We start from the raw sequence: 18,448 nt of genomic DNA on the forward strand, positions 1-18,448 counted from the left end.
CAGTAACTCACTACAGAGACCTTGCATTGTTTGCATTCTCTGACCATTGTTTAGGTATTATCCAAGCAGAGCATCCTGCCAGAAACAGACCCTTGATTCCATGAGGTTGCAAAAACTCTGAGGGTTCCTTTGGTTCCTCGAGGCCCTGCAGTGTCACAATGGCTCGTTGATTTCACGATGTTCCAAAATATCCCAGGGTTCCCTCGGCTCCAAGAGGCTCCCCAGTGTCCCACCGGCCCCTGGATTCCAGGAGGCCCTGCAGTGTCCCAATGGCCACTCGGTTCCAGGAGCCACAGCGGCTGCCGCCGGCGTCTGTGCCCGGAGCCGCCGCTCCCACGGGGCTGCCGCACTCACCGCCGGGGTTGCCGCTCGCGCAGCCGCCGCTCTGCCCCGGCTGCACCGGGACCCGGCACCGCCTCGGGCCTGCGCTGCCGCCTCAGCGGCCACGGGGACACAGGGATGGGGGACCTTTGCTCTGACACTGAGGGGGCCTGGCTTTGTTCTGCTGAGGTCTGGGCTTTAGGAAAATTGCTGTTCATTTTCATGCTCCACTGGAACACCTCCTGAATTCCAAAGGTTTCCTAATCCAGGGGGAGGGGTTTCTATGGCATCGGAGGTGTTGCCCCTCGGGACACATTGTCAATAAACCATCCAGCTGACTGGGATGGGTGTAAGAGCTGGGGAACACAGGATAATCAGTCATCCCATGAAAACCTTGGAATATTCCCTGCCTGAATCATAACCAAAATGGAACAGTTTGGATACAATTCCCAAATATTTGGGAAACTCCAGTCATTCCTGACACCAGGATGGAAATTCAGCAGATAACTAAAGCCAGTCACCTTGGGAGCCCACAACCAGCGGGGCTGAGGGAGGCCCTGGCAGCTCCCCAGCACCTCCCTCTCACTGGGACACCTCTGGCAGCCTCTCCCAGCTCGGGAACCCTCCAGTTTGCAACACTCCAAAGACCCTCCCTGATGTCCAGGACAACTCTGACCCCCCTCAACAAACACTCCTCCAGCTGTGACCCTTGTCTGGTGGGAAACACAAAGGGATTTGGGGGAGTGTTTCCCTGACAACAAGGAGAATTTGGGAGAGGGACCTTTACCCACCCAGCTCTTGATGTGTCCACACATCTCTGCCTGGGTGTGGGTGTGAATTGACTGTGGTGTGAAGGTTGTTATTGTGAATCTATAATTCAGTCACTGTTAAAATTGCAGCAAATGCTATTGAATCACTTGAAAACTGCTCAATTGGTCAATGATTAAGTGCTACTCATGTCTTTTGCCCCCTTGTCTTTGTTTCTATATCCTTTGCACCCTGATCCTCTTGCATCCCAAGGCTCTGTGTAAATCATTCCTTTACATAAATATATATGTATTTTTTGTGACGTCCACTTTAAAATCTTCCTCCTTAGCAAAACTACAAAACAACTCCAATTTTTTGTTGACATCTTGAAGACAATTAAAGGAATGAAAATAATTTGTTTTTCCGTGTTTTAATGAGTCCCACAGTGTGTTTGGAGTTGCATCAGCTGTCAGTCCAAGATGGGCCATGTCAGAACTGGTGAGGTTGGGGGGTGAGGAGCAAGGTTGATCATACATGGTCAGTGTGGATCTCCTGAGGAGACACTCAGCATCAAGATCACTTGGAGAACACCTCTGTTACCTCTTCTTTGAACTACAAAATATCCATCATTGAATTAAAAAAAAAAGTACAAACTTGGAAGACTTGTTTTGAAATTGCCTTGAAGACAATTAAAGGAAGACAAAGAGATCCTGATGGATTTCTGGAATTTAATGAGCCCCACGGTGTGTTTGCAGCCCAGCCCATGATCCTGAGGTACTGAGAGAACATTGAAGCAGCTGCTGAAGAAGTCAGAAGCCAAAGTCCAAGTGCCTTGAAGCATTGCTGGGCCCCACTGAGGGCAGGCCCTGACAAAGCCTCCCCAGGGACTCCTTGGAGCAGCTCCTTGGAGGCCAGGAGTGCAGGCAGACAAAGGCTCTGGGCAGGCCCCTGCAATGCTGAGCAAAGCCTGCCTTGGTTTTGTGGAGCACAAAGGCCAAGGCCTGAGCCCCAGGCCCTGGCCCAGCAGATCCTGTCCCTCCCGGCTGGCTCAGGGCTGTTTGGGGGGCACTGGGATGGGAGGGGGAGCAACAACAAAGGCCCAAAACTGGGCAACCCCTGCCAGGCTCCTGAGGGAGGGGCGAGGCAGAAACCAAGGGCAGAACCTGCCAGGCAAGTTGCTTGTGGTGGCCTGAGTGGCAGAGGCAGCTGCCAGAGGCAAGGGGACAAAGGCCTGGGTGCCTTTGGGCCTTGCAGCCCTGCCAGAGCCCTTGGCCATCTCTCCTGCAGGCTGTCCTGCCCTGGCCCTGCTGCTGCTCTGGCCTTGCAGGCTGAACACACCCCTCCTGCTTTCCCACCCCCCTCCCAGCAGCATTTCTAGACCCTCCCTGATGTCTCTGCACCAGCTCTGCCTGTTCCCTGGAACACAAAGCCATGGGCTGATCCTGACTCCCTCTGGGTGAGCTCTTGCAACACAAGGGTCCCTATTGAGTGATATTTCTTTTTCCTCACCTTCAGTCTGAACTTTCAATGCTACTCTTTGTGGAGATTTCATTGTGTTTCCAAAACAGAGAAAAGCTCCATCCTGTCAAATCTCCTCTAGACCCTTTCCAGTTCTGGACACACATCATCCTCTTCTATTCCCTCCCACAGGGTTTCTGCAATCCCTGCCTTGTCCTTCCAAAACCTGGGAATGGCTGCAGGAGGACTTGCCCTATCCCCTTCCCTGCTGAGCCTTAGCAGTCTGGAACTCTGCCAACCCTCCTTGCTGCCCTGTTTGCAGACTGGTTCCATGTCTGCCTTTCCCAAGGCCCCAGGAAGCTCTGGAATGGCTCTGGCCTTTCCAAGTGTTTGGGAGAGGTCTCCCAGTGACACTGCCCAGCCTTCTCAATAGCCCTGACACCAAACCCTTTTCCATAGCCCACACTTCCAGAGGAGTGCCCAGGACACAACACAGGTTGTCCTGGTGGTTCTGGAGAATGAGAAGGGATTTCTTCCTCGAGCCCAACCCCTCCAATTGGATTTGAGTGCAGCTGAAAAATTTCCTCAGCATTTTCCCGGTGCCTCCCATCCCTGAAGGTTTCTGGCCATCAGGCTGGAGCTGAGGGGGTTGGGCAGGTGCCTGAGGAGGGGGTAGAACAAGGGCTGTGTCCAACTGTGCCAGGAGGGCTGTGCTGGGCAAGGATGAGGAGGCTGCAGAAAACAGTGGCACTGGGGAGGTGAGAGGAGCAGCTGGAGAGACCTTGTGCCTGCCCACGCTGGGCAGAAGCTGCCCCAGGATGGCAGCTCTGAAGCACTCCCAGGATGTCCATGTGAACAGGAGGGGAAGACTGGATCTAAAATTGAAACCTGGAAAGCAGAGAGCAGGAGTGTCATGGTGACACTGCAGGAGAGTTCCAGCCCTGGAGCAAGGTCACAGAAGAAGTGACCCAGTACATGCAGTGCCCTCAGAAGATGCCACAGCATCCTGGAGATGCTGTAAGGGAGCCCAGCTCTGCTTCACAAGTTCCCAGGGCCTGTCCCTGCCTGTGCTCCAAGGGCTTCCACCCCCCAGGACTGTGCTCAGAGAGCACTCAGGCCTTACAGCGAGAAAGGGGCTCAGGAGGACAGTGTGGAAGTGGCAAGAGAGCAGCTCTGGAAAGACCAAGTACTGCTGATCCCTGGCATTGCTGCTGGGCTGGGATTATTGTCCCCTTCCTGTTTGCAAATACATCCTGTCCTGCAGTGTGCTGTCCTTTAGGAACATCAGAGCAGAAGAGTCTTGGACAAAGAAGACACTGCAGGGTCTTTTATTTTGTTTATATATTTAGAGAGAACAATTCATCATTTATACATCTCTGGGTCAAATTCAATGGGTAGACACTAAATTAGAAGGCAGATGCATAATAATATTTAATTGCAGAGAAAAATATTACAAGGATAACCCAATGACCTTCACGAAAAACCTGAGCAAAAAGGCTGGTCCATTAAGGAGTCCCATTCTGAATGCTATGCATCAGAACACAGGCACTTTATTGCTCCTGAAAAGCATCCAGTCATCGTTTTCCTCAGGGCATCCTTGAGTTCCTGGTTCCTCAGACTGAAGATGAAGGGGTTCAGTGCTTGAGGCACCACAGAGTATAGAACTGACAGGGCCACATCAAGGGATGGGGAGGAGATGAAGGGGGGCTTGAGATTGGAAAATATGCCAGTGCTGACAAACAAGGAGACCACGACCAGGTGAGGGAGGCACGTGGAAAAGGCTTTGTGCCGTCCCTGCTGAGAGGGGATCCTCAGCAGAGCCCTGAAGATCTGCACATAGGAGAACACAATGAAAATGAAACAACCAATCATTAAACAGGCACTAAACACAATAAGTCCAAGTTCCCTGAGGTAGCCTGAGTGTGAGCAGGAGAGCTTGAGGATGTGTGGGATTTCACAGAAGAACTGGCCCAGGGCATTGCCCTGGCACAGGGGCAGGGAAAATGTATTGGCTGTGTGCAGCAGAGCACTGAGAAACCCAGTGGCCCAGGCAGCTGCTGCCATGTGGGCACAAGCTCTGCTGCCCAGGAGGGTCCCGTAGTGCAGGGGTTTGCAGATGGCAACGTAGCGGTCGTAGCACATGATGGTGAGGAGGAAATACTCTGCTAACATGAAGAACAGAAAGAAAAAGAGCTGTGCAGCACATCCCATGTAGGAAATGGTTGTGGTGTCCCAGAGGGAATTGTGCATGGCTTTGGGGACAGTGGTGCAGATGCAGCCCAGGTCTGTGAGGGAGAGGTTGAGCAGGAGGAAGTACATGGGGGTGTGCAGGTGGTGGTCACAGGCTACAGCGCTGAGGATGAGGCCATTGCCCAGGAGGGCAGCCAGGGAGATGGCCAGGAAGAGCCAGAAGTGCAGGAGCTGCAGCTCCCGCCTGTCTGAGAATGCCAGGAGGAGGAACTGGGTGAGGGAGCTGGTGTTGGACATTTGCTCCTTCCCCAGGGTATTTTGATCTGTTGAGGAGGAAAAGTCACTGCTGAGTTACACCAGGCTTCTGCAGCCTAACATTACCCGCCTCAGCCACCCCACTCTCAGGCTCTCTCTCTTTACTCAGACCTCCCTGCAGCTCCCTCCCCTGAGCTCTGGCCTTTGCGGGCTGAGGGGACCACTGGAATCAGTAACTCGATGATGGGCTCCCAAAGACTCCTTCTTGCTCTGCTCAGAGAGGGAACTTGGAATGCAGGGTGATCTCAAATTAAATGTACTCATGATACATCAAAGAGCTTCTCAGCTTTGCTGTTTGCAATTTGCCCAAATGAAGGACTGAGCTGAGGGAATTCTTTGTATTTGTTCACCCAGTTGCACCTGCCACAGTTAGGAGTGGTTGTGGAGGTTTGAAATCCCTGACATTTCTATTGCACTGCAGGTCAAGTCTTGTGGGTTCTGAGGGGCACGGAGACAGTCCCTTAGTGCAGAGAGAAGAGCTGCTCTGCCCATCAGTGCTGGGCTCAGCTGCCCTGTGCTGGCAGCTTGGAGCTGGAGGAGCATCACACTCAACTGTTCCCCTCCAAAGAAACTGCACAGAGATCCAGGAATCCATGTCCAAAGAACAGATTGACACACTTCTCACCTTTTCATCTCTCCCCTCCCAGACTCAGACACAAAACACTCATTGCAGCTGCCCAGAGCATTTGCATGGATTTAGCACTGAGGAGTTTTCTCCATGGGGATCCTCTGCAGCACAGAGATACTATGGCAGAGCTGTGCCCTTCTGGAGGGCACCTGCAGCCCTGCAGGACACCCAGGCAAACAGCTGAAGACCCTGAAGGTGCCTGGAGGGCACTTGGGCACTTGGCTCCCACAGACACATCCCCACAGCAGCACCCAAAGGGGTTGTGTCTGGACAGGAATCTGCCACCCCCAAACTCCACACTGGCTCAGGAAAGCCACTGGTGAGAACAAGGAGAGCCCAGGCAGCAGGGGATGGCAGGGAAATGCCACAGTGCTGCTGCCAAGGGAGGAGGGACACAGAGAGACAGCTGGAAATCAGGGCCTTGTCCTTGCCTGGGCTCTGGCTGCTGCAGGGCAATGCACAGCCCAGCCCCCGTGGGCCTGAGGGCACAGGCTCTGCTTAGGCTGGGAAAGGAGCCCAGGCAGGAGCTGCTCAGGGAAGGGGTCTGTGCCACAGGGACAGCAGGGAGGGGCCCACATCCCCCTGCCCAGCACTTGTGGCAGCAGCTGCCTCTCCCTGCCTGCCTGTCTCTGGGTGAGGAGCTGTTCCTGCCAGCAGCCCCTGCCTGTGCCCACCTCAGCTCCCTGTCAGTGCTGCCAGAGCCACCCCCAGCCCAGTGCCCAGGGGCAGCTCTGCCTGGGCAGGGGCTGCAGAGCAGATCCCAGACAGCCTGCGGTGGCTGGGAAGGGGGAGGTGTTCTGGGGGGATGTGCTTCCTGAGAAGGGCCCCTGGAAATGGCAGGAGGTGGAGCTGAAGCTGTGAGGAGCCCTGAGCCTGCAGCTGAAGGGCCCTGCCCAGCCCTGCTCTGCCATGAGGGGTCACTCCTTCCACCCACCCCTTCTCCCTGCAGGGCCGTGGCAGCTCCTTGGCCGGGCTGAGAGCTGCCCCTGGCAGGCAGCAGAGTCCCTGCCCCAGCACACAGAGCCCTGGGGGCAGGACCCTGCTCTGCACCACAGCCCTGGGCACCCCTGGCTGCACCCCCACCTTCCCACCCCACAGCCAACCCTGGCACAGGGAACCTTCTGGCCCTGGGCCTCTGATGGGGCAGCAGCAAGTCCTGCTCTGCAGCAGCTTCTCCTGCTGCACCCCAGCAAATCCAGTAGAGCCATCCTGACAGCTCCTGCCACTGCTGCCATTTGGCAGCTGGGAGAGGCACTTGCAGGAACTCACCTGCACTGCTCTGCAGCCAGAGCCTGACCGTGGCAAAGGGCTGGCAAGGTTCCTGCCCTGAGCAGCTCTGCCCAGTCCTCCCACCCCAGGATCCCTTGAACCTCCTGCTCCCTTCTCCTCTCTGCCCTTGCTGCCTGCAGCTCCTGCCCTGCTCTGCCATATGGCCACTTCCTCTGCACTGCAGCAACTGGGAGAGTCCTGCTGAAAGATCCTGGAAGCTGTGGGATGTGCCAGCTTTAGGAGATGCCTCCAGGAAGGCAAGTTGAACTTTCCTACAGCCAGAGAATTCTTCCTTCAAATCCTGGAAAGTTTTCTCCCGTAGTGAGAGCTCAGTCACCTCCCAGCCCAGGCTGCCTCTCATCTCTCTGCCTTCTCTCCTGTGCCCTGGGTGCTGCAGGCAGTGCCCTCAGCCCTGCTGGGCTGTGCAGAGGAGCTGCTCACCAGCAGAGCTGTCTCTTTGAAGCTCTTCTTGCTTGCCAGGAGCTCCCTGTGTGCCAGGAGCCCGGCCCAGCTCAGCAGCACAGCAACAGCCCCAGGCATTTCATGACCCTCAGGGGGTTTGGCGTTGTTTACATGAGACTCAGTCCCTGAGAGGAAGTTCAAACAACTTTTCAACAAGTCAAAGTGAGATTCAAACATTAAGTTTCTCCTAGTGCTAATGAGTCTCAATGACGGACACAACTGAGAATTTGTCCCCAGATTCCAGTTAGAGCAGAAAACTGCAGACAGTGGTGACAAGGATAGACAAGCAAGGGAAAGGTGGCTCTGATGTTGAATAAACATTGACTTGTTTTCTTAATCCAAAGGGCCAAGCCCTGACCACCAGCCTCTGGGAAGGCAGATGCTGTCCCTGCCTCATTCCTCAGGGCTCTTCCTGGGGCACTGGGATGTGGGATGTGCAATGCCAAGGGCAGGACCATGGGGTGGCACCTGCCAGGCTGCTGAGCAGGGACAAGGAGGCCATGAGGCCCCAGGGCTGCAAGGGCCACTCCCCTCCTCCTGGCATCAGGGGCACAGACAGCAGCCCTGGCCAAAGGCCTGCAGAAGGTGGCTGTGTCAGGGCCTTTCAGCTTCTCCCCATCCCTGTCTCCTCTCCAGCCCAGGCTGTCCTACGGTGTCCATGCCCTGCCCCTTTCCCTGCAGGCTGTCGTCATCCCCCCGGCTGCCCCACCTGGCTGGCACCTTCCTGCACTGACATCTCTGCGTCCTCCCTGGCTCTTCCTGCACACACAAAGCCTTGGGCTCATCCAGACTCTTTCTGGGTGACGTGTTGCAGCACAGCATTTTCCATGGAGTGAAATTCCTTTTTCCTCATGTGTACCAGGGGGAATTTATGCTGATACTTTTGGTCTGTGTTTGGCCCTGCCACCTGTGAAAGCTTTGCTCTTTCCCTGCGAAGTTATGGGAAAACAAGCACTGATAAGCGGGAAAGTTGTCCTTGAAGAGAGCTTCTTGTATAAACTGTTTTAATTGGTGTTCTGTGATTGGTTACTTTTCTGTCAAGGGCATTTGGAGGAGAAAGTGATGATGAAGTGAGGAAGGCTCGACCCCAGACTCAATTAAGATAGACCCCCAAAACACTCTGCGCATGCGTGTGTGGATTTCCGAAGTTCTCACGCGTGCACAGAAGAGATGCACTGACATAACCGGGGGGTGGGACTGAGGGCCTCTGGCAGGGCGGTGCTGGCCACACCTGGGGAGGTTGTGGTCTCTCAATTAATTGTTTAAAAAGCAGATAGTGCTTCCTTGGCGAGAGCTAGTTTACTTCAAGGACAACGTTGCCTTTTGGCGCTTACCAGCTTGTTAACTTACTGACTCTCCGAGGATGCAGCTTCTGCTCTGGGTAATTATAGGTATGCTAGGTTGGTAAGATAACTTTATGGGCAACAGCTGGGTAACTGGGGAGATCATGCTGGGGGCTTATTCCTCTCCTCGTTCCTTCCTTTTGGGTTTGTTCATTTTCTTGGCCACCTTTTTGTAATAAATACTGTTTTTTTCTGTTGAACTAGCAGCGGTGTCCGTTTTTCGTGTCTGTATATCTCGAACCTTTTCCCTGATAAAGTGACCCCTCCCCGATACACTCATGTCCACTCGGGACCTCCCCAGCTGCACTTGGCATTAATTCTTTCTTTCTCATGCTCTTTTCTGCTCTGACAAAAGGATCCACCATCTCTAAATCCTCTCTTCAAGCCCTCTCAGGGCTGTCCTGTGCTGTCCTCAGTCTCCACACCATTGAGGCCACAGCTCCTTAGCCCCTCTCTAGTGCTCATGTGCTTGAGACCTTTAAACCCCATCTTGGGAGATCTCTGGACACTCACTAATGTTTTTACAGATGAAAATATCATGCTCATAGTCTAAGTAAATCACAGTTGCCATGAAAACCAGCATGCATTCCCACTGCTATGGTCAGTTACCATGGCAAATAGAATACATTCTCATTGCCACAGTCAGTTACCATGGCAACCGTAATACATTGTCATTGCTATGGTTGGTTACCATGGCAACCATAATACATTCCCATTGCTACAGTCAATTACTGTGGCAAACAGAATACTTCCCACTGCTACGGTCAGTTACCATGGCAACCATAATGCTTCCCACTGGTACAGTCAGTTACCATGGCAACCAGCATCCATTCCAATTGCTATGGTTAGTGACCATGGCAAACATCACACATTCCCATTGTTACAGTTGGTTGCCATGGCAACCATCATACATTCCTGTCACTACAGTCGGTGACCATGGCAACCATCACACATTCCCATTCCTACAGTCAGTTACCGTGGCAACGATCATACATTCCCACTGGTATGGTTGGTTACCATGGCAACCAGCATACATTCTCATTGCCATGGTCAGTTACCACGGCAACCATCATACACTGCCATTGGTACAGTCAGTTACCTTGGCAACTATCATACATTCCCGTTTCTACGGTCAGTTACTACAGCAACCATCATACTTCACACTGGTACAGTCGGTGACCATGGCAACCATCACACATTTCCATTGCTACAGTGAGTTACCATGGCAACCATCATACAGTCGCATTGATACGGTCAGTTACCATGGCAACCACCATACATTCCCACTGCTGTGGTCAGTTACCATGGCAAACAGCATATATTCTCATTGCCACGGTCAGTTACCACAGCAACTACCATACATTTCCGTTGCTAAGGGCAGTTACCATGACAACCATCACACATTTCCATTGCTACAGTCAGTTACTGTGGCAACAATCATGCATTCCCACAGCTATGGTTGGTTACCATGGCAACCAGCATACATTCTCATTGCCAAGGTCAGTTACCATGGCAACCATCATACATTGCCATTGGTACAGTCAGTTACCTTGGCAACCATCATACATTCCCGTTTCTACGGTCAGTTACCATGACAAACATCATACATTCCCATTGTTACACACAGGTACCATGGCAACCATCAGACATTCCCATTGCTGTGGTCAATTACTATGGCAACCATCATACATTACAATTGCCATGGCTGTTACCATGGCAACATCATACATTCCCGTCATTGCGGTCAGTTACCATGGCAACCATCAGATATTTCCCTTGTTATGGGCAGTTACCATGGCAACCAGCATACATTCCCATTGCTACAGTCGGTTACCATGGTAACCATCATACTTCCCACTGGTACAATTGATTACCAATGGCAAACCACCAGACATTCCCATTTCTACAGTCACTTACCATGGTAACCATCATACTTCCCACACGTAGAGTCAGTTACCAATGGCAACCAGCATATATTCCTGTTGCTACAGTTAGTTACCATGGCAACCATCATACATTCCCATTCCTACTGTCAGTTACCATAGCAAACATCATACATTGTCATTTCTACAGTCAGTTACCCTAGTAACCATCTACAGTCCCATTGCTACTATCAGTTACCATGGTAACCATCATACAGTCGCGTTGCTATGGTCAGTCACTATGGTAATCAACATACAATACACTTGCTACGGTCAGTTACCATGGAAACCATCATACATTCCCATTGATCTGGTTGGTTACCATGGCAACCATCATACATTCCCATTGCTCCAGTCAGTTACCATGGCAATCATCATAAAGTCCCATTGCTATGGTCAGTTACCAAGACAATCATCATACATTCCTGTTGCTACAGCCAGTTACCATGGCAACCATCACACATTCCCATTGCTATGGTCGGTTACCATGGCAACCATTATACGGTCCACTGCTAGAATCAGTTACCATGGCAACCATCATTTAGCCATGTTCTATGATCAGTTACCACAGAAACCATCTGAATTCCAGTTTCTATGGTCAGCTACCATGGCAACCATCATACAGTCGTGTTGCTACAGTCAGTTACCATGGCAACCATCACACATTCCCGTTCCTACTGTCAGTTACTATGGTAAGATCATACAGTTCCATTGCTACAGTCGGTTACCATGGCAACCATCATACAGGCCCACTGCTATCATCAGTTACCATGACAACTAGCATACATTCCCATTCCTACGGTGAGTTACCATGACAACCAGCATACATTCCCATTGCCACAGTCAGTTACCATGGCAATAATCATACTTCCCATTGCTGCAGTCAGTTACTATGGCAACCAGCATACATTCTTTATGCCATGGTTGGTTACAATAACAACTATAATACATTTCCCATTGCGTTAGTCAGTTACCATGGCAACCATCATACATTCTTATTGCTATGGTTGGTTACCATGGCAACCAGCATACATTTCCATTGCTACGGTCAGTTACCACAGGAACCGTAATACTTCCCACTGGTACAGTCAGTTACCATGGCAACCATCATACATTCCTGTTGCTATGGTCAGTTACCCTGGCAATCAGCATACATTTCCATTGCTACAGTCAGTTACCGTAACAACCATCATACAGTCTCGTTGCGATGGTCAGTTACCATGGCAACCATCATACATTCCAGTTGTTATGGTCGTTTACCATGGCAACTAGCATACAGTTTTCTCTACAGTCAGTTACCATGGGAACCATCACACATTTCAGTTGCTACAGTCAGTTACCATGGCAACCATCATACATTCCCATTGCCATGGTCAGTTACCATGGTAACCATCATACTTCCCACTGCTATGGTTGTTTACCATTGTAACCAGCATACATTCCCGCTTCTATGGTCAGTTACTATGACAACCATAATACATTCAAATTGCTATGGTCAGTTACCATGGCAACCATCATATTTCCCTTTGGTACAGTCGGTTACCATGGCAACCATTATACATTCTCATTGCCATGGTCAGTTACCATGGCAACCATCATACATTCCCATTGCTACGGTCGTTTACCACAGCAAGCATCAATCATTCCTGTTGCTACAGTCACCATGGCAAACATCACATATTTCCATTGTAACGGTTTGTTACCATGGCACCATCACAGATTCGCATTGCTATGCTTGGTTACCATGGCAACCATCATAAAGTCACATTCCTATGGTCGGTTACCATGGCAACTGGAATACATTCCCATTGTTACAATCAGTTACCATGGCAAACATGATACATTCCCAGTGCTATGGTTACCATGACAACCAGCATACATTTCTGTTGTTACAGTCAGTTACCATGGCAACCATCAGACATTTCCATTGCTATGGGCAGTTATCATGGCAACCAGCATACATTCCTGTTGCTATGGTTGGTTACCATGGCAACCACCATACATTCCCATAGCTACAGTCAGTTACTATGGTAACCTCTTGGTTCCTCTTGGACAGAAGCAGATGCAGATGAGCCTCCCTCTTGTCCACCAGCCTGGCAGTTGTGCTCTAAAGGCCTGTGTCCCAAGGAGTGTCTTCACCAAGACCCTGCACAAACCTCTGGGACTCTGCATCCTGTCGTGGTGCCTTTCCAGTGAATTCCAGGGTTATCAAAGCAAACTTGAATGGGCTCTTTGTCTCACTCCACAAGGTCACCCAAACCACTCTCTCCTCTGACCCTCACCCACAAAAGTTCACCCAAGTTGTTCATCCCCTAGAGCAGCTGCACAGGTCCAAGAAGCTCCTTCCCACTGAGGACACCTCTCTCCTGCTCTTTCTCTCCTGTGTCTCCTTGGCCTTCTCTGCCAACCCATCACAGCCCTGCAACCTGGGAACTGTCTCAGCAGGCCTGGGCTGTTATTGCCTGCAAGTGGAATGAAGAGAGACTTGGGGCTGCAGCTCCTCCTGCCTGTGCCCCACACGCAGGGCATTGGGGCCTGTCTGGCTGCAGCCCCTCAGCGGGGGCACCGGGGTAAGAACAGACTTGCAGTGGGGAAAGCTGCTCTGAAAGCCCCGAGAGCTGGGGTGTGCAGAGGCTTTGCTGACAATGGCCTTGGGGGTGGATGTGCTGGGACTCAGGCCCAGGGGGAAAATCCCAGGCCTGATCCCTGAGGAGATCAGCACATGCTGCTGAAATGCTGGGGGAGAGAAGAGCCAGCAGAGGGAGGAAACAAGTGGGGACAGCCTGGGCTGATGTGCTTTGGACTCGTGCCTGGCCCGGCCTTGGCTGGGCAGAGAAGGGACAGCCTTTGTGTCCCTGCAGGGCTGGGATTCACTCCCTGCCCCAAAGGCCCCCAATGTGTCTGAGAAGCCCTGGGTGGTGCCTGTCCCAAAACTGCTGGGAATGGGGATGGGGTTCCTGCACAGGCCCTGTGCTGTCCATGGCAGCTGCTGCACTTGTGCTGCAGAGCCCTGGCACCTCCCCTGGCACCACAGGCCCCTCTTTGGCTGTTCAATCCAGGCTCAGCTGCCCTCAATTAGGTTCAGCAGTGAAGGGATGTCCAGGGGACAACTGCCATTGTACTCTGAGGACATGTAGAAAATACCCTGATAAAGAACAGGAGAGAGACCTCTCTCCCTGTGCCACCTGACTGCATTTGGTCACCTGAACACATCTATGGGCTGCCCTGGACAGAAGGAACAGTGACAGGTTCCCCTGTCCTACATGTGGGTACCTTCTGCCACTGAAGTTGGCCAAAGCAATGTCCCAGCAGCCTCCAAGAAGATCCCACAGCTGCTGCCCTGTCCCTAGGAACTGCTCCATTGGAGCCTGCAGTTCCCAGCAGGAATCTCGGTCACCTCTGGCCCCTCAGGAGGAACCAGGGCTTTGTGTCCCAGCAGGTCACTCCTGGCTTTGGTCTTCATTCATTCCCAGGGGAACTGGGACAAGGAGTTACCTCCAGGTGCCTGTTTTGGGCCCACTGAAGTGGGGCAGGAGGAACCCCAGCCCATGGAGGCTGTGGAGGGAGCTGAGTGTCCTTCTGGCCCCAGGTCTGCAGAGCCACAAGGAGACACCTCTGTTGACTCAGCTGAGTCCCTTCCCTCAGTGCAGGTGAAGGAGATCCCTCCTGGGCACTGTCTGGGTTTCCTGTCTAATGATGGGACATGAAAAGGGGACTCTTGAACTCTGTGTGTGTTTGGAAAAATGACAGTGCTGAAAGAAGTGTCTGTGCCCAGCTGAGAGAAGGAACATCATTATTTCCTTCAGCTGTGTGCCAGCAGATTCCCCTGGAGCCCGAGGGACAGCTGGAGGGAGCCCAGAGGGACAGAGCAAGGGCTGCCTGGGGCTGTTGCTGTGCTGCTGAGCTGGGCCGGGCTCCTGGCACACAGGGAGCTCCTGGCAAGCAAGAAGAGCTTCAAAGAGACAGCTCTGCTGGTGAGCAGCTCCTCTGCACAGCCCAGCAGGGATGAGGGCACTGCCTGCAGCACCCAGGGCACAGGAGAGAAGGCAGAGAGATGAGAAGCAGCCTGGGCTGGGAGGTGACTGAGCTCTCACTACAGAAGAAACATTCCCAGGATTTGAAGGAAGAATTCTCTGGCTGTAGGAAAGTTCAACTTGCCTTCCTGGAGGCATCTCCTAAAGCTGCCACATCCCACAGCTTCTAGGATCTTTCAGCAGGACTCTCCCAGTTGCTGCAGTGAAGGGGAAGTGGCCATATGGCAGAGCAGGGCAGGAGCTGCAGGCAGCAAGGGCAGACAGGAGAAGGGAGCAGGAGGTTCAAGGGATCCTGGGGTGGGAGGACAGGGCAGAGCTGCTCAGGGCAGGAACCTTGCCAGCCCTTTGCCACGGTCAGGCTCTGGCTGCAGAGCAGTGCAGGTGAGTTCCTGCAAGTGCCTCTCCCAGCTGCCAAATGGCAGCAGTGGCAGGAGCTGTCAGGATGGCTCTGCTGGATTTGCTGGGGTGCAGCAGGAGAAGCTGCTGCAGAGCAGGACTTGCTGCTGCCCCACCAGAGGCAGAGGGCCAGAAGGTTCCCTGTGCCAGGGCTGGCTGTGGGGTGGGAAGGTGGGGGTGCAGCCAGGGGTGCCCAGGGCTGTGGTGCAGAGCAGGGTCCTGCCCCCAGGGCTCTGTGTGCTGGGGCAGGGACTCTGCTGCCTGCCAGGGGCAGCTCTCAGCCCGGCCAAGGAGCTGCCACGGGGCTGGGGGAGAAGGGGTGGGTGGAAGGAACAACTCCTGAGAGGGCAGAGCAGGGCAGAGTCCTTCTGATCTCCAAAGGGGGCTGCAGGGATGAAGGCTGGTCACAGCTCCACATCAAAGCAGGAAATTTCCCAGAAGGTATTTGCAAGAGGCACAGACAGACAGGGGGTACCTTCAAGAGAAAGAACCAGTTCTTTCAGTGTTATACTCTGGGTTGTCTGGGTGCTGACTGTGACAGAGAAATCAATCTCTGAGCACAGGAGGAGACACTGAAACATGAACTCTGTTAGATTAGAGGGGATTGATCCTGAGAGTATCACGCATCAAAACTGTCTAATAGATGCATCAGTGTCACTTTTCCAGCCTCCTCAGGGTTGCTCTGACATTGCCATCAGAGCCTGCCCAGCCAGAGATGCCCCTTGGCAGTGCCCTGTGCTGCTGGGAGGGCTCTGCAGGGCAGAGCTGAGCCCCCAGGGCTGGGATGGGCTCTGGCAGCACTGCCAGGGCCAAGCCCTGGGCCCAGGGAAGCAGCTGCTGGCAGGGACAGCTCCAGGCAGCAGAGCCCAGGGCAGGGAGTGGGGGGCAAGTGCCCCCAAGGCCTGGGGAGGGGGCGTTCAGGCAGCTCTGGGGGCCCTTCCCTGCAGCTCTGCTGGGCACTGTGTGCTGGGCCATAGAAATGAGGATTCCTTCCAGATGTGATGGTAAAAATAGAAAACACAGTTACAATTATTTGAAACTCAGATTAAGCTACTGCTCTGCAGCTCCAGCTCTTCTGAGTCATGAGTGTAGAGATGTAACTTTTGTATTCAAGGTCTGTTACATCTGACATTCCCTGTGTGTATGAGAACTCTACCAAAAATTTACATATCCCACTGCAGCAGAGGAAAACTGATTCCTTTGCAGTGAATTTGGTGACATTTGACACATTGATTTCTTGTAGCAATGGAGTGACTTTTTCACAGACATCTGTCTTAACTGTTCCCTGTCCTTTCCTTTCCTGAACAGGCCCTATGCTAAGAAATAACAAATGTCCAACAGCAGCTCCACGCCCCAGTTCCTCCTCCTGGCATTCTCAGACAGGCGGGAGCTGCAGCTCCTGCACTTCTGGCTCTTCCTGGCCATCTCCCTGGCTGCCCTCCTGGCCAACGGCCTCATCCTCAGCGCCGTAGCCTGCGACCACCACCTGCACACCCCCATGGGCTTCTTCCTGCTCAACCTCTCCCTCACAGACCTGGGCTGCATCTGCACCACTGTCCCCAAAGCCATGCACAATTCCCTCTGGGACACCACTACCATCTCCTACATGGGATGTGCTGCACAGCTCTTTTTCTTTTATTTCTTCATCTCAGCAGAGTTTTCCCTCCTCACCATCATGTGCTACGACCGCTACGTTGCCATCTGCAAACCCCTGCACTACGGGACCCTCCTGGGCAGCAGAGCTTGTGCCCACATGGCAGCAGCTGCCTGGGCCACTGCATTTCTCAATGCTCTGCTGCACACAGCCAATACATTTTCCCTGCTCCTGTGCCAGGGCAATGCCCTGGACCAGTTCTTCTGTGAAATCCCTGCCATCCTCAAGCTCTCCTGCTCACACTCAGGCTACCGCAGGGAAATTGGGCTTCTCTGGTTTACTATATCTTTAGCATTTGGTTGTTTCGTTTTCATTGTGTTCTCCTATGTGCAGATCTTCAGGGCTGTGCTGAGGATCCCCTCTCAGCAGGGACGGTACAAAGCCTTTTCCACGTGCCTCCCTCACCTGGCTGTGGTCTCCCTGTTCGTCAGCACTGGTATGTTCGCCTACCTGAAGCCCCCCTCGTCCTCATCCCCATCCCTGGATCTGGCACTATCAGTTCTATACTCGATGGTTCCTCCAGCACTGAACCCCTTCATCTACAGCCTGAGGAACCAGGAGCTCAAGGATGCCCTGAGGAAAATGATGACTGGATGCTTTTCCGGTGCAATAAATTGCCTGGTTTCCGGTACGTAGCATTCAGAATGGTACTCCTTAATGGCCCAGCCTTCCTGCTCAGCTTTTTCGTGAAGGTCATCAAGTTCTTCTTGCAATAATTTCCTTTGCAATTAAATATTCTTAGTCACCCCATTTCTAATTTTATGTCCACTTTTTGATTTTGACACAGAGACTGTATAAATGATGAATTGTGCTTGTTGAGTATTTAAACAAAATAAAGGACCCTGCAGTGCCTTCTTTGTCCAAGACCCTTCTTCTCAGATGTTCCTAAAGGACGGCACACTGCAGGACAGGGTGTATTTGCAAACTGGGAAGGGGACAATAATCCCAGCCCATCAGCACTGCCAGGGAGCAGCAGGGCTTGGTCTTTGCAGAGCTGCTCTCTTGCCACTTCCACACTGTCCTCCTGAGCCCCTTTCTTGCTGTAAGGCCTGAGTGCTCTCTGAGCACAGTCCTGTGGGCTGGAAGCCTTTGGAGCACAGGCAGGGACAGGCCCTGGGAACTTGTGAAGCAGAGCTGGGCTCCCTTACAGCACCTCCAGGATGCTGTGGGATCTTCTGAGGGCAGGACATGGACTGGGTCACTTCTGTGACCTTGCTCCAGGGCTGGAACTCTCCTGCAGTGTCACCATGACACTCCTACTCTCTGCTTTCCAGGTTTCATTTTTAGATCCAGTCTTCCCCTCCTGTTCACAGGGACATCCTGGGAGTGCTTCAGAGCTGCCATCCTGGGGCAGCTCCTGCCCAGCGTGGGCAGGCACAAGGTCTCTCCACCTGCTCCTCTCACCTCCCCAATGCCACTGTTTTCTGCAGCCTCCTCATCCCTGCCCAGCACAGCCCTCCTGGCACAGTTGGACACAGCCCTTGTTCTACCCCCTCCTCAGGCACCTGCCCAACCCCCTCAGCTCCAGCCTGATGGCCAGAAACCTTCAGGACAGGGAGGAAACGGGGAAAATGCTGAGCAAACCTTTCAACTGCACTCAAATCCAATTGGAGGGGTTGGCCTCAAGGGAGAAATCCCTTCTCATTCTCCAGAACCACCAGGACAACCTGTGTTGTGTCCTGGGCACTAAAAAGGAACTGTGGGATATC

At 52.8% G+C, this 18,448-nt stretch overlaps 2 protein-coding genes and 1 pseudogene across 2 annotated transcripts; 1 reads left to right on the forward strand and 2 right to left on the reverse strand.

Annotated features, from left to right (window-relative positions):
* LOC135405249 (zinc finger protein 91-like) overlaps positions 1-18,448 on the reverse strand; it is a 360,615-nt pseudogene that overhangs the window by 19,203 nt on the left and 322,964 nt on the right.
* LOC135404579 (olfactory receptor 14J1-like) lies at positions 4,054-5,082 on the reverse strand. The gene has a single exon (XM_064639315.1). It carries the CDS (start codon positions 5,011-5,013, stop codon positions 4,054-4,056), a length of 960 nt encoding a protein of 319 aa, XP_064495385.1. The 5' UTR covers positions 5,014-5,082.
* On the forward strand, positions 16,416-17,375 carry LOC135404580 (olfactory receptor 14J1-like). Its single transcript, XM_064639316.1, has one exon. It carries the CDS (start codon positions 16,416-16,418, stop codon positions 17,373-17,375), a length of 960 nt encoding a protein of 319 aa, XP_064495386.1.

Source organism: Pseudopipra pipra, chromosome W, assembly GCF_036250125.1.
Source record: "Pseudopipra pipra isolate bDixPip1 chromosome W, bDixPip1.hap1, whole genome shotgun sequence".
NCBI lineage: Eukaryota > Metazoa > Chordata > Aves > Passeriformes > Pipridae > Pseudopipra > Pseudopipra pipra.